Below are 16,801 nucleotides of genomic sequence, written 5' to 3' on the forward strand. Positions count from 1 at the left end.
TAGCATTCTCACATATCTGTCTTACCACAAAAATCTGATCTACACAAATTCTTCCTGTCCTAAACCCACACTGTTCCTGACCAATTACTTCCTCTGTTCCTCTCCTAATTCTCTCAGTCAAGACCCTCCCATAAGCCTTCCCAACTACACTTAACAAGCTAATCCCTCTGAAACTACTACACTCACACTGGTCCCCTTTTTGCTTGTAAAGTGAAACTATGGAAGCACTCCTCCAGTCCTCTGGCACTCTACCCTCTCTTCAGCAAACATTAAATAACCTCACCAGCCAGTCCACCATCACTGTACCTCCTTTTTTCAGATATTCTGCATGACATCCATCCAGACCAGGTGACTTACCTGCTCTCATCATCTTAACAACTGCCTTCACTTCATCCTTCCTTATTTTTTCTAGATACCTGTAATAATTTAGATAAAGAAACAGTGTGTGAAAACACTATTCAAGATTTTAAGAAAAAACTTGATGCTGGAAGATATAAAGACGGGTCACCACAAGCATAGCTCCCTTCCCATATACAACTAGGTAAATACAATCTCCTCTTAGCATCCACTCCCAAATGCCTATTTCTCATTACACTTTTTAATCCCCCAAGGCATTTACTTGCTTCTCTCAATCTACATTCTACCTCCACTCCTCCCTTTCCTGCCACATTTGCACCCAAGTATCTAAAGCTATCAACTTCCTTTAGTCTCTCTCCCTTAATACTAAATTCCAATTTGCTGCCATCCTCTCCCCTTGTACATCTCATCACCTTACTTTTACCCACATTTATCTTCAACTTCCTTTTTTCACATGCCTTCCCACACTCCATCATTAACTTCCTTAATCCCTCCTCTGATCCCACTACAAATCCAGTGTCATCAGCAAACAACAACTGGCTTATTTCCCATTTTCTTCATTAGTGTAGTTACTATATACATATGTAATAAGTTAGTAAACATGTTCATAAAATTGGGTAACTGTTAAATAAATTTCTCAAGATAAGCACATGAATTATAGGAATTTCATATTTACCATTGGACCTTTTCTCCTTTATAATGGGGGTGGACAAGATAAAAAATAAAACCCTCCCCACACCCATTCATCACTCTTCCCTTCTAACACCTTGTGAATGAGGTCATCCCCTGTCTCTCACCACATTACTCAGGTCAAGGCAATACAGTGAAACATTACACTTCCACAGGAGAGCCCAACAGCTTGATTTGAGTTACCTCCATTGCTTCATTATATACATACATACAAACCAATGGCTCTTTACCCCCTTACATCAAAAGTGACAAAATTTTCACACTGAATGAGAATCAGACAAGAAACAATGGTCTCAAACTGTCTGGAAATATATTTAATTTGGAAGTGGGTGGAAACAACTTCACCAACCATGTAGTTAATGAATGGTATAAACTTCCTGCAGAGGCTGTGCAATGTAGTTCAGTTCAAAGCTTTAAGAATCATTTAAACACCTAAGCAAGATGCTGTAATGACTATCACTTATATTATCTATTTGTTTTGTTATCATTTGTCTGTTTATTATTTGCTTGATTCTCATTTATTATTAGTTATATGTCAATTTATTATTTACTTTTTACCTGTTTGTTTATTATTTAACTATACCTATGCATTTATGTATTTTATCATTTACCTTATAGTTTTTATTTATTCATTCATTTATCATTATTATGACTTGTTTTTGCATCCGACCTAGATATAGACCAAAAGGTCTCCTGTCGGCATGCTCTGCCTTTGTGATCCTCTCCCATTCACCATTCCTCCCTCCCTCTTTTCTTGGCGCACTGCCCTGGGTCAGAAGCAATGTATCAAGACACACCACATCCACAGGAAGGCTGCTTCTTTTAATCACCATACCCCTTCTCTGTCCCTTCATTCAGAAAGAGAAGATAGGGAGAAATCCCTCTGAGCAGTGTCAAATATCATTCACACATACTCCCTCATCCCCCACCCACTCCCTTCCATGTACCACAGTATCACCCATACACAACCATTCTCCACTCACCCCTAACTTCTGTCCTTCCTCAACAGACATTCTCCTCTTTCCCAATGCACCTTTTACCCCATCCATCCATCACATCCTTAGTCCCTCATGTTCACTCCTTACACCACTGTCTTCCACACCTCTTTTACTAATCTCTCTTCACTCATTCTTTCCATGTGTCCAAACCCTCTCAATACTCTTTCATCAACCCTATCTCCCAATTCTTTCCAACCCTGCTCTCCTCCTCACCTAATCCAGCCTAGTGGCCCCTACCATATTTCTCAGGCATTTCCTCTCAAACACATTTAAACTCTTCCTCTATTACCTTTTCTTCTCTACTTGATTCACCTCCCCTTTCTTAATTTCCTTCTAAAACATCTTGTCTAAAACATTTGTCATATTTTTACCCCATTTCATATCTGCTCTCCACTTTTCCTCCTTTATCTTATGCTTTACTTCTCTTTGTACCTCTCATATGATTCATTATATGGTAACCCAAAAAATTTAGAGCAGGCCACATAATTTCTTCATCCATTTACAACCACTCTCTACTTGCTCCTATCATTCACTCTTCCCTACTCAAAAGACACTCCTCTTGCATCTAATGCCCTTTTAACCAGTTCATCTTTCTTCTTGGTCTTCCTCTCCAGTTCACTTCATCCACTTGTGTTCTTCACTCTTTATGCTCATTTTTCCATATGCCCAAACTACCTCATGGAAATAACAAGAATTTCATGACAAAAAAATGATACATGAAATTCAAAGTTCCTTCTGTAGTTAGATAAAACACCTCTTATGACTTAAATATTTTAATTGTACAACAAAGCTTCCTCACCTACAAGTATATGTACAGAAAACAAATATTTACAATATATATCAAAATAATCTGGTCCTACTCTTACTATATATTTGGATTCTTTAAGATTATTCCAAACAACTTTATATCTCTTGCAATTACAAGTTACATTGTAGTTTTTTAAAACCACACATACTCAGCTACTCTGGTAGCACCATACATCCATCTGGCAGTTTTTAAATTTTATTTTGAAATGCAGAAGTTGTGCTTGACATGTATCATTTCCAGGTCTAATTGCAAGAATATGATAATCAATTGTGATAAACTCAGAATATCTTGTAGGTAGATATGTCTGTAGTCTTTTACATAATTCACCTTAAAAAAAATCTCTTTGGGACTCTTAACAACACATAACTTGTGTTCAGTCATTACACCCTATGTGTTATGAGGTAATTGTCTGCTTTTCTACTAGTTTCCGGAATATACCATTAGATTTATTCATAAGCTCTTCGTATGTACCAAGTTCTTGAATCCTTCCTTCTTGAAGGACAGAAATAGTATGAGCATTACGGATGGTAGACAGACGATGGGCAATGGTGATAACAGTTCGGCCAGTCATGAGACGCTCCAGTGCTTGCTGGACTAAACTTTCACTCTCAGCATCCAGGGCACTAAGAGGAAATAAGGATACAAAATTAATTATGCATATTTTATAGCAAAATTGAGACATATCAATGCACACTAAATCTATGGTTGCAAAAGCCAAACAACTATACTCAAGTGAGAGGTCACTCCAAATAAAGACTATCATGACACTAAATATCTCAAGTAAGTCTGGGGTATTGTTATGGAAAAGTAGCATGCAGTTGATACTTTAGGGTCTATATGGGGCACCCCTACAGACCAGAGTCACACATTATTTTGTCTGTGATAGAGGAGGACTCTGCTCACAGAGAAATGATGAAACTGTTATTATACTCCTACTGTCCCTCCGTTATGCTGTTCCCCAACCCCTTGTTGCTGTCCTGTACCATTTCTCTGAATTTAATTTCCTTGTTTTGCCTACCCTGTGGTGGGGGGAAAAGAATGCTGCCACCAAGTATTCTCACTTGGATCATAAGAGGCAAGAAAAACGGGATAGGGATTGGGACCAGGCATCTTTCTCCCTGTAGCCCCACAGGGGACATTCCTAAAAATAGTAAAGGCATAAGAGGGTCTAGGAGTTTTCCAACCAGCACCCTTAGGTTTGGGTCTTTTAATGTGCATGGATGTGGTACAGACGAGAGTAAAAGGGAAGAGATAGGTAGTACATTTGTGAGAAAGATAGATGTATTGGCTCTGAGTGAAACTAAGTTGAGAGGGAAGGGCGAGTGTGAGTTTGGGAGTGTAATTGGGAGGTTCTCAGGAGTGAAGAGAGGGTGAGGGAGAGAAGGGGTGGCTATACTAGTAAGTGAAGAGATAGGTAAACATGTAGTGGAGTGGAAGGAGGTGTCTTCAAAGATAATGTGGATGAAGGTGAAACTGGGAAAGGAGATATGGGTTTTTGTAAGTGCATATGGGCCTGGTAGTGAGAAGAGTATAGAAGAAAGGGGGGCTTTTTGGATAGATTTAAATGAGTGCATAGAGGGATTAGGGAAGAACGTCAATGTAGTAGTATTGGGAGGCCTTAATGCTAGGGTAGGAAATGAACCAATTGATGGAGTGGTTGGGAAATGTGGAGTTCCAGGAAAGAATCATAGTGGAGAGTTGGTGGTGATGTGTCTAGAGAGTTGATGATAACAAATACAGTGTTTCAGAAAAAAGTCAAGCATAAGTACACATGGGAGAGGGTAGTGGATGGAAGGCTGGTAGATAGAGCACTGATGGACTATGTAGTGGTAGATAGGAGTATAATAGGAAGAGTCAAGGATGTACATGTGCTAAGGGGAGAGAGTGGGGGAATATCAGATCATTTTTTGGTGGAAGGTATGTTGGGAGTGGAGGATAGATGGAGAAAGAGGAAAGGGTCAAAAGGTGGGGAGGTGCTTAGAGTGAACTCTTTAAATGAAAAGGAAAAGGAGTAGTACAAGAAAAAGCTGAGAAAGGAGTGGGAGGGAGTGAAGGATAGAGTAGAGCTAGGGGTGGAGGAGGAATGGGGCTGGTTCAAGGATTCAAGGAGGGAGTCATAAAGTGTGCAAAGATGGTGTGTGGAACAAGAAGGACGGGAGGAAATGGAAGGAAGGGTAGTGAATGGTGGGATGAGGAAACAAAGAAGGTTGTAGAAGAGAAGCAAGCTTTCACTGATTGGTTACAAAATAGGATGAGGGAGTCATATGAGAGGTACAAAGAAAAGAAAAGAGAAGTAAAGCACAAGGTACAGGGAGCAAAGAGGAGAGCAGATGTGAAATGGGGTAAGAGTATGACAGAAAATTTTGAAAGTAATAAAAAGATGTTTTGGAAAGAAATTAAGAGAGGAAGAAGAGGCTAATCAAGCAGAGAAGAAAAGCTAAAAGGTGCAGATAGAGAGATGATAATGGAAGAGAAGGCAGTAAGGGGAAGATGGGTAGAGTATTTTAGGGAGTTGCTAAATGTGAAGGGGGATAGGGAGGGAAAGGTAGTTGCAGTGGGAGGTGTTAAGAAAATGACCGTGATGAATGAGGAAAATGGAGTAGAAATAAGGAAGGATGAAGTAAAGGCAGTTGTTAAGATGATGAGAGCAAGTAAGGCACCTGGTCTGGATGGATGCCAAGCAGAATGTCTAAAAAAAGGAGGTACAGTGATGGTGGACTGGCTGGTGAGGTTATTTAATGTTTGCTGGAGAGAGGGTAAAGTGCCAGAGGACTGGAGGAGTGCCTGTATAGTTCCACTTTACAAGGGAAAAGGGGACAAGTGTGAGTGTAATTGGGAAGGCTTATGGGAGGATCTTGATTGAGAGGATTAGGAGAGGAACAGAGGTAGTAAATGGCGAGGAACAGTGTGGATTTAGGACACGTAGAGGTTGCATAGATCAGATTTTTGTGGTAAGAATAGGAAAAGGTAAGGATGTTTTTTGGGCTTTTATGGATCTGGAAAAGGCTTATGACAAGGTAGACAGGTAGGCACTGTGGGAGGTTTTGCAGATATACGGGATAGGAGGAAAGCTTCTAGGAGCTGTCAAGAGTTTCTACGAGATACGAGAGTAGCAGAGCTTGTGTCAGGATTAGAAATGGAGAGAGAGTGTGGTTTGAGGTAAAGGTGGGACTTCGTCAGGGATGTGTTATGTTGCCCTAGCTGTTCAACTTCCACATGGATGGGGTGGTGCAAGAGGTAAATACAAGGGTGGTGGGTCAGGGATTGGAGATGGTTAAAGAAAATGGAGAAAAGTGGGAGGTGAGCCAGTTGTTGTTTGCGGACAACACTGCACTTGTAGCAGGATCAGAGGAGGAATTGAGGAAGTTGGTGACAGAGTTTGGGATAATGTGTGAAAGAAGAAAATTTAAGATAAATGTGGGTAAAAGTAAGGTGATGCGATGTACAAGGGGTGAAAGTTGCAGTAGACTGGAAGTGAGCATTAAGGGAGAGCAACTGGAGGAAGTGGATAGTTTTAGATACTTGGGTGCGAATGTGGCAGGAAAGGGTGGAGTGGAGGAGGTAGAATGTAGATTGAGAGAAGTGAGTAAATGCCTTGGTGGATTAAAAAGTGTAATGAGAAATAGACATTTGGGAATGGATGCTAAGAGGAGATTATATGAAGGAGTGATTGTGCCAACAGCACTGTACAGAGCAGAAACATGGAACATAAGAGAGGAGTTTGTATGTGTTTGAGATGAGGTGTCTGAGAAGTATGATGGGGGTTACTAGGCTGGATAGGGTGAGAAATGAGGAGGTGAGGAGGAGAAGAGGGGTGGTAAGGGAGTTGGGAGATAGGGTGGATGAAAGAGTATTGAGATGGTTTGGACACATGGAAAGAATGTATGAAGAAAGACTAGTAAAAGAAGTATGGAAGGTAGATGTGGAGGGAGTGAACATGAGGGGGTGACCTAGGATGAAATGGATGGGTGGGGTGAAAGAGGCTTTGGGGAAGAGGGGAATGTCTGTTGAGGAAGGACGGGAGAGGACAGACGACGGGTGAATGGAGAATGGTTGTATGTGGATGATGTTGTGATGCATGAGGTGGAATGGGTGGGGGGATGGGGAGTGAGGTATGAGAAAAATTTGATGCAGCCCGAAGGGATTTCTCCCTATCTCCTCTTTTTCTGCATGAGGGGATGGAGAGGTGGGTCTCCGATTTAACCCCTTCCATACGGGGCCGCACACGTAGGCGTCATGGGGAGCGAGTGTATTCGCGAGGCTGCCATATCGGCGTCTTGATTATATTTATTGTAGTCGCCCCTCCATAATGACATTCTTTCTAATTCTTTTGTAATCGCATTTTCTATGGTTATCAAAATTCACGGGTGAAGAGAGAACGATCGATATAAGCGGTGACTATATTTTATGATGCGAGTATTATTACGACACGTCGTACGGCTGGCATTGGTTGCTGCCACCGAGATCTAAGTCCATGACGCCTACGTGTGCGGCACCGTATGGAAGGGGTTAATGAAGCAGCCTTGCTGTGGATGTGCTGTGTCTTGCGACACTGCCTCTGACCCAGGGCAGTGGACAAGATGCAGGGATGAGGGGAGTGGAGTGTATTAGGGTTGGAATGGGTGGGAATGGTTTTTATGCCTTTTTCTTTTTGGCTACCTCCCTTGTAAGGGGGAAAAAGCCTTTGGTATATGTTTGTAAGTTCTGGGCAAAACTATTACAATGGTCATAAAAACCTAACTTCACAGGAGGGGAACAGCACATTTTTAATGAAGGGGTTGTGTAGATCATGTATTTACTTTAAAATTCTTGATGAGACATGTAAGGGGAATTTATTGTATTCATGTTTTGTGGATCTGAAGAACATATGATAAATTGGATCAGAAAGAAAAGTTTAATATAAATCTCTTGAGTTTATCATAGTTAAGTACATACAAATATTCCAATTCACCTAGTTGCTTCATCAAGGAGGAGAATATGAGGGTTTCTGATGAGAGCTCGTGCAATTGCAATGCGCTGTTTCTGGCCCCCTGACAGCATGACTCCACGTTCTCCAACAACTGTCTCAAATTTGTTTGGGAAGCTCCCTATGAAATTGAGTGCATTAGCTTCTCGACATGCATTCAGAAGGTCCTCTTCAGTGACAGATGATGGATCACGGGCACCATACAGTAGATTTTCACGAATTGTTGTTGAGAATAAAATAGGTTCCTATGAGAAAGAAAAAGAATAAATAAATAATAATAATAACTTAACAGATAAAATATATATATATGTATAATCACGAGTATACTGTGTTCCTGAACAATCCCTTAAGGGTGTAGTCATTTATTAGACAAGTTTTACAAGAGATTATGATATATTTGAAACTTATCAGGTATATATGTATATCATTTACTGGGGTAACTGCAGGGTGACATACAGGCAATACTTTAGGGCTTGTTATTGGACACCCCTACCAACCACAGCCACACATAATTAATTGATGTCAGAGTATAAAAAGCTCTACTCAGTGAGCTAAACAAAAGTATACATGGGAAAGGGTAGTGGGAGTATGGTTGATAGGATATTAAAGAATTACATAAAGGTACCTAAAGGGATGATTGGAAGTGTTCTGGACATTCATATTTCCAGTGGGTATTGTCAGATAATTTTTTAGTACAAGACAAACTGAGAGTGAAGGAAAAGTGGAGGAGGAGGAAAAGGGAGATAGAATAGTCTAAGACGTAATTCAAGGAAAAGTATAAAGAAAAATAATACCAAAAGAAACTGAGAAATGTGGGAGGGGGGTGAGACATAAAGAGAAAACAGAAGTGATAAAGTGTGCAAAATTGGTATATGAGTTATGGAGGATGAGAGGGAAACGGAAGGAAAAGTAGCAAATGGTGGGATAACAATGTGAAATGGTAGAAGAAAAGAAGTGGGCATGTGAGAACTGGTTGCAAGGTAGACTAAGTAAGCACATGGGATGTACAAGATGAGAAAAGCAAAATCCAAGGTAAAGGAGGGAAAGAGGTGGGCAGATATGTGGTAGGGGGTTGACAGATAATTCAGAAAATAATTAAATTATGTTCTAGAAGGAATTTAAGAGTGAGGGGAGGAGTCCATCAGGAAGGAAATGGTAAAGGGTGCAGATGGAAATTTTTTAATGAAAGTGAAGGAGGTAAAGGGAAGATGGGTGGATTGTTTCAGAAAAAGTTGTATGTAAATGAGGTTAAGTAGTGATTGATTGTGGCGGTAGGAAGTTCTATGAAAATAACTGTAATGGGACAAGAATATGACTGGGGTATAGGAAAAGACAAGCTACAAAGAGTATTAGAAGTGACTAGGTACAGCCATGGCTGACAGTTCATGAGCAGGCAGTGTGGGAAGTTACAGCCAATATATGGAGAAGTGCTTAAATACATTGACTTTCCGTGCCCCTCTAAAGGTATTTGCCTCTCAGTGAGCAAATATTTGGTAGTTACATATGTAACACTGAGATTCCCAAATAATGTATCTATGTATCTATATATATATATATACACATACATATAACAAAGGCTTTTTTCCCCTACACGAGGGGTAGCCAAAAAGAAAAAGGAATAGAAACCACTCCCACCCATTCCATTTCCCACACACTCCACCCCCCTCTACCCTCCTCCCTCCCTACAATCTTTGTACCTCCTGGATGATGGGTCATCCCTGCATCCTGTCCAATGCCCTGGGTCAGAAGCAGTATCACAAGACACAGCACATCCACAGCAAGGCCGCTTCATAAAATCGGCGACCCCCCTCTCCATCCCCCCATGCAGAAAAGGAGAAGACAGGGAGAAATCCATTCTCATACATACTTCCTCACCCCCCATCCCCCACCCACTCCCCCACATGCATCACAGCATCATCTATACACAATCCCTCTCCATTCACCCCTATCTTCTGTCCTCTCCCGTCCTTCCTCCACAGACATTCCTCTCTTTTGTAATGCCCCTTTCACCCTATCCATCCATCTCATCCTAAGACGCCCCCTCATATTCACTCCTTCCACCTCTGCCTTCCACATTTCTATTACTAATCTTTCTTCATTCATTCTTTCCATGTGTCCAAACCATCTTAATACTCTTTTATCAACCCTATCTCCCAGTTCCCTTTCCACCCCTTTTCTTCTCCTCACCTCCTCATTTCTCACTCTATCCAGCCTAGTAACCCCTACCATACTTCTCAGACATTTCATCTCAAACACATTCAAACTCCTTTCTTCCTCTCTCTTGTTCCATGTTTCTGCCCCGTACAATGCTGTTGGCACAATCACTCCTTCATATAACCTCCTCTTAGCATCCATTCCCAGATGTCTATTTCTCATTACACTTTTTAATCTACCAAGGCATTTACTCACTTCTCTCAATCTACATTCTACCTCCACCCCCCACTCCTCCCTTTCCTGCCACATTCTCACCCAAGTATCTAAAACTATCCACTTCCTCCAGTCTTTCACCCTTAACCCCTTCCATATGGTGCCGCATACGTAGGCGTCATGAGGAGCAAGTGGATACGCGAGGCTGCCATATCGGCGTCTTGATTATATTTATTGTAGTTGCCCCTCCGTAATGACATACTCTCTAAACTGTCTGTAATCACATTTTCTATGGTTATCAAAATTCACGGGTGAAAGAGAGAACGATCGATATAAGTGGTGACTATATTTTATGATGCGAGTATTATTACGACACGTCGTACGGCTGGCATCGGCTGCTGCCCACGAGATTTAAGGCCCGTACTGAAGAGGTTAATGCTCACTTCCAGCCTGCTGTCATTCTCTCCCCTTGTACATCTCATCACCTTACTTTTGCCCACATTTATCTTCAGCTTTCTTCTTTCACATACCTTCTCAAACTCTGTCACTAACTTCCTCAATCCCTTCTCTGATCCTGTTGCAAGCACAGTGTCATCAGCAAACAACAACTGGCTCACCTCCCACTTTTCTCCATTTTCTTTGTTCATCTCCAACCCCTGACCCACTACAAGTTGTTCAGTAAAGTTGTCAATATACAACATAGGTCCAAGAGTAATACAACTCCTGGAGTTTATAAGTTACCTTGCTTAGATTGCAAGGATGTATATTGGGCACAAACGGGTAGAGACCTCACCGCCAGGGTCAAAGAACACGAGAACACTGTAAAATATGGGCAGGAAAATTCCTCCATATTTCAGCATGTCGCCAACAAAAACCATCAGATAAATTGGGACGACGCTGAAATAATTTACAAATCTAAATGCAGTTTCAAAGAAAAATGGTAGAATTCTCTTTGATAAACAATTTTCCAAATTATAATATTTCTTATGGTCAATGGTCACCAGATTGTATATCTTCTACATTAGCAGTGGACAAAATCCACCAAGGTCCACACAACGCCGGACACATGACCTGAGCCCCTGTCCGTTCCTGCTTACCTAACTACTTCTGTATAACTACACATTGTTCTCTACTCTGTAATTCACATCTGCTGAAGAGGATCACAGTTAGTGATCGAAATATACAGATCTTTATACTTTCGCTTATTCTTCTCCGAAAGTGGGTTATCAGTATTATTTTACTAATGTGCTACGACATAATTTTGTTGTGGATACACACACACACACACACATATATATATATATATATATATATATATATATATACATATATATATATATACATATATATATATATACTTGATTTCCTTCATGCAGTTGTATTATTTCATGTTTGTCTTTTAGTTTGTTGTTTACATATCTGTAGAACAGTTTAGCTTGATCTTTGCATTTTGCCATTATATCTTTTTCAGTTTCTTTTTTCCTCTCTTCGTATGTCTACGTATTCATTACTCAGTTTAATGTAAGTTTGCCATTTAGTCTCTTTTCCAAGGTTTGTCTCTTCTATCTTTAGCATTGCTACACTTTTTATTATACCAGCACTTTAATGTACTCCCTTTTCTGTTTCCACTTAGGCATACATTTGTCTGTTCCCTCTTTCTATATTTCTTTGAAAATGTTCCATTTCTCTTCTGTCTTTGTTTCATCATTTGCAAATTTTTCCCATCAGGCATTTTGGATTTTTTTCCCCCAAGTTTTACAAAATCAGTTTTGTTGTACATCAGTCTTCCTTCTCTATGTTTCTCGTTCCTTCTTACCACATTTTGTTCCTTAATTAAGTTCGATCTCTATTCATATGTGGTCACTCTTCCCAAATGGTGTTTTATAATTCATTTCTTCCACTATTTCTGGTTCAGAGATGAATATCAAATCTAGTCTCTATGGTTCTTCATTTTGTCTAAATCTAGTATTTTCCTTAACCCATTGCGTCAATGTGTAATCTATGGTCATATCCATATATATGTGTGTGTATATATATATATATATATATATATACATACATACATATAACAAAGGCTTTTTCCCCCTTACACGGGGGGTAGCCAAAAAGAAAAAGGCATAGAAACCACTCCCACCCATTTCATTTCCCATATATTCCACTCCCCTCCACCCTCCTCCCTCCCTCCCATCTTGGCACCTCCTGTCCACTGCCCTGGGTCAGAAGCAGTGTCGCAAGACACAGCACATCCACAGCAAGGCCGCTTCATAAATTCGGCGACCCCCCCCCCCCCCTCTCTCTCTCTCTCTGTCCCCTCATGCAGGAAAGGAGAAGACGGGGAGAAATCCCTTCGGGCTGCGTCAATTTTTTTCTCATACATACTTCCTCATCCCCCATTCCCCACCCACTCCCCCTCATGCATCACAGCCTCATCCATACACAACCTTTCTCCATTCACCCCTATCTTCTGTCCTCTCCAGTCCTTCCTCTACAGATATTCCTCTCATTTGTAAAGCCCCTTTCACCCCATCCATCCATCTCATCCTAGGACGCCCCCCCCCATATTCACTCCTTCCACCTCTGCCTTCCACACTTCTTTTACTAATCTTTCTTCACTCATTCTTTACATGTGTCCAAACCATCCTAATACTCTTTCATCAACCCTATCTCCCAGCTCCCTTTCCACCCGTTCTCCTCCTCACCTCATTTCTCACTCTATCTAGCCTAGTAACCCCTATCATACTTCTCAGACATTTCATCACAAACACATTCAAACTCCTTCTCTCTTCCTCTCTCATGTTCCATATTTCTGCCACATACATTGCTGATGGCACAATCACTCCTTCATATAACCTCCTCTTAGCATCCATTCCCAGATGTCTATTTCTCATTACATTTTTCAATCCACCAAGGCATTTACTCGCTTCTCTCAATCTACATTCTACCTCCACCCCCACTCCTCCCTTTCCTGTCACATTCGCACCCAAGTATCTGAAACTATCCACTTCCTCCAGTTTCTCACCCTTAATGCTCACTTCCAGTCTACTGTCACTCTCTCCCCTTGTACATCTCATCACCTTACTTTTGCCCACATTTATCTTCAGCTTCCTTCTTTCACACACCTTCTCAAACTCTTATCACCAACTTCCTCAATCCCTCCTCTGATCCTGCTACAAGCGCAATGTCATCAGCAAACAAAAGCTCGCTCACCTCCCACTTTTCTCCATTTTCTTTAATCATCTCCAACCCCTGACCCACTACCCTTGCATTCACCTCTCGCACCACCCCATCCATGTAAAGATTGAACAGCAAGGGCAACATAACACACCCCTGCCAAACTCCCACCTTTACCTCAAACCATTCACTCTCTTCATTTCTAATCCTAACGCAAGCTCTACTACTCTCATAAAAACTCTTGACTGCTCTTAACAGCTTTCCTCCTATCCCATATATCTGCAGTACCTCCCACAGTGCCTTCCTGTCTATACAGGAACTCCTCCAGTCCTCTGGCACTCTACCCTCTCTTAAACAAACATTAAATAACCTCACTAGCCAGTCCACCATAACGGTACCTCCTTTCTTCAGACATTCTGCATGGCATCCATCCAACCCAGGTGCCTTACCTGCTCTCATCATCTTAACAGCTGCTTTCACTTCATCCTTCCCTATTTCTCCTCCATTTTCCTCATTCATCACTCTCATTTTCTTAGCGCTTCCCACTGCAACTACCTTTCCTTCCCTATCTTCCTTCACATTTAGCAACTCCCTAAAATACTCTGCCTACCTTCCTCTCACTGCCTTCTCTTCCATTATCATCTCTCCATCTGCACCTTTTATCTTTTCTTCTCTACTTGATTTGCCTCCTCTTCCTCTTTTAACTTCCTTCCAAATCATCTTTTTATTAATTTCAAAATTTCTGTCATACTCTTTCCCCATTTCACATCTGCTCTCCCCTTTGCTTCCTCTATCTTATGCTTAACTTCCTTTCTTTTTACTTTGTACCTCTCATACAATTCCCTCGTCCTAATTTGCAGCCAATCTATGAATGCCTGCTTCTTCTCTTCTACACCCTTCTTTGCTTCCTCATCCCACCACTCACTACCCTTTCTATTTCCTCCCACCCTCCTTGTTCCACACACCATCTTTCCACACCTTATGACTCCCTCTTTGAACCATCCCCATTCCTCCTCCACTCCTAGTTCTACTCTATCCTTTATTCTCTCCCGCTCCTATCTCAGCTTCTTCTTATACTGTACTCATTCTCCTTTTTTTCCTCATTTAAGCAGTTCACTCTAAGTACCTCCCTACCTTCTGCCCTTTTCCTCTTTCTCCACCTATTCTCCACTCTCAATTTACCTTCCACCAAAAAATTATCTGATATTCCCCCCCTCTCTCCCCTTGGAACATGTACATCCTTAACTTTTCCTACCATACTCCTGGTCACCACTATATCTTCCATTAACGCTCTATCTGCCACCCTTCCATCCACCACCCTCTCCCATGTGTACTTATGCTTGACTTTCTTCTGAAACACTGTATTTGCTATCATCAGCTCTCTTTCAAGACATATCTCCATCATCAATTCTCCACTATGATTTTTGCCTCGAACTCCATACTTTCCAATCACTCAGTCAATTGGTTCATTTCCTACCCTAGCATTTAGGTCTCCCAATACAACTACAATGATATTTCCCTAATCCCTCTATGCACCCTGTGGTGGGGGAAAAGAATACTGCCACCAAGTATTTCCACTTGAGTCATAAAAGGCAACAAAAAAGGGACAGGGGATGGGATTAGGAGTCCTACTACCTGTAGCCCCAAAAGGGGACATTCCTAATATATATATATATATATATATATATATATATATACAGCCAGTCCTCACTTAACAACGATCTCGTTTAGCGACGACTCAGAGTTACGATGGCTTCTTAAAAAAAAAAAAAGGTAAAAAATTGTCAAAAATATTCTTTTACTGCATTCGAATCTTCGCGCTTACCGAAGCACATGCGATCACTACTTGTCAGTTGTAACCATAACACGCTGCTAGCGTGTCTATACTTAAATTTGCTCCTCAAGTTTTTAGTGATTTCTAGTTAACAGTATACAACTTTATCCCTTCATGATGACTGGAAAACTAAAGAATACAAATTCTCCTACTGGATCCGGTCCTAAGAAGCAGAGGAAAGCCATCAACTTAGATATAGAAATGAAAGTCGTTAACGAGCACGAGGGAGGTAAGAAAGTCCAAGCTATTGCTGACAGCCATGGCTTCTCACATTCAACTATCTCTACAATTCTCAAGAACAAAAGTAGTATCAAATAAATGGCAAAATTATCGACAGGATACAGCGCATTGTTAACTAGGCAGCGAAAAGGATTGGTGCATGAGATGGAGAAAATGCTTTCGGTGTGGATTGATGACAATATCAAGAAAAATATCCCTGTGAGTCTTGGTTTGATTCAAAGTAAGGCGCTGAGCGTTTTCAACACCCTTAAGACACGTGAGGGTGAAGGATGCACTAAAACTTTCACAGCAAGCAAAGGATGGTTTCAACGATTTCGAACTCGATTCAGTTTGCATAATCGTGGAATTTATGGTGAAGCTGCGAGTGCAGACGAAGATGCAGGCAAATTATTTATTGAAAAGTTGGACAAGATAATCGAAGGAGGCTATCTTCCAGAACAAATTTTCAATGTAGACGAGATGGGCATATTCTGGAAAAAAATGCCAGAGAGAACATACCTTCACAAAGAAGCCAAAAGCATGCCTGGTTTAAAGGCATTTAAAGACAGAGTGACATTGCTTTTAGGTGGAAATGTTGCAGAATATAAGCTTAAGCCATTTCTCATCTATCGGTCTCTAAATCCACGTGCTTTAAGAAATGTGAATAAACACGCCTTGCCAGTTTATTATCGCGCAAATTCAAAGGCATGGGACCTGCGTGCGCATGTTCTAGAACGTTCTGGTGAAAGCTTTTATTGCCACTAGTAGCCAGCAAGGATGCGTGTGTCAGGAAAAACGGATGCGTTCTTGCTGGCACTGCGTTTGTGCTGCGTTGCACATCCGCAAAATGCGTCGTGTGAAAGGTCCCATTGAACTCCATTGAAAGTTAAAATGTGGCGCACCCGAACGCGCGTACGGAAACGCTCGTGTGAAAGCGCCCTTAGCTGTATAATCTTACTGCATAGAAGCGACGCCCAGTTAGTTCTTTCATTGCACTTGTAGGCACATGATGTGCCCATGTATATTAGACGTTAAACCTAATAAATGATTGATGTGGTCCCCTCGAGTATCCCTGCACCTACAACCACAGTAAGATGGACAGTAAGTAAACAAACATACAAAATGTATTAATATACATTCCCTGAATAAAATAACCTAGCATGTAGCACTTTGTCACTTTACCTACTTCCGAATCTTTGTTTACATGCTCAATGGGTCCTCGTTTAGCGACGAAATCGCTTAACGATGGGGTCTTCTGAACGATACTCCGTCGTTAAACGAGGACTGGCTGTATATACATATATATATATAATATACAAATATATATATATATATATACATACAGTGCAATGGGAGGCCACTCGGGCAGAGATAAGACACTAAACACTGCT

At 41.1% G+C, this 16,801-nt stretch overlaps 1 protein-coding gene across 4 annotated transcripts in view; it reads right to left on the minus strand.

Moving 5' to 3' along the window:
* Nucleotides 1-2,802: 2,802 nt before the first annotated feature.
* The window catches only part of LOC143039900 (ATP-binding cassette sub-family B member 10, mitochondrial-like), a 149,378-nt gene continuing 135,379 nt past the window's right edge, over nt 2,803-16,801 (minus strand). For all 4 annotated transcript variants that reach the window (XM_076210241.1, XM_076210239.1, XM_076210240.1 and 1 more), the window contains 2 exons: nt 7,805-8,064; nt 2,803-3,476 (listed from right to left, as the gene is read on the minus strand). In XM_076210241.1, coding sequence (XP_076066356.1) covers nt 3,248-3,476; nt 7,805-8,064 — 489 coding nt within the window. In that variant the 3' untranslated portion in view covers nt 2,803-3,247. The remainder of the gene's footprint in view (nt 3,477-7,804; nt 8,065-16,801) is intronic.

Source organism: Oratosquilla oratoria, chromosome 27, assembly GCF_046742065.1.
Source record: "Oratosquilla oratoria isolate Oo_2021 chromosome 27, ASM4674206v1, whole genome shotgun sequence".
Lineage (NCBI taxonomy): Eukaryota > Metazoa > Arthropoda > Malacostraca > Stomatopoda > Squillidae > Oratosquilla > Oratosquilla oratoria.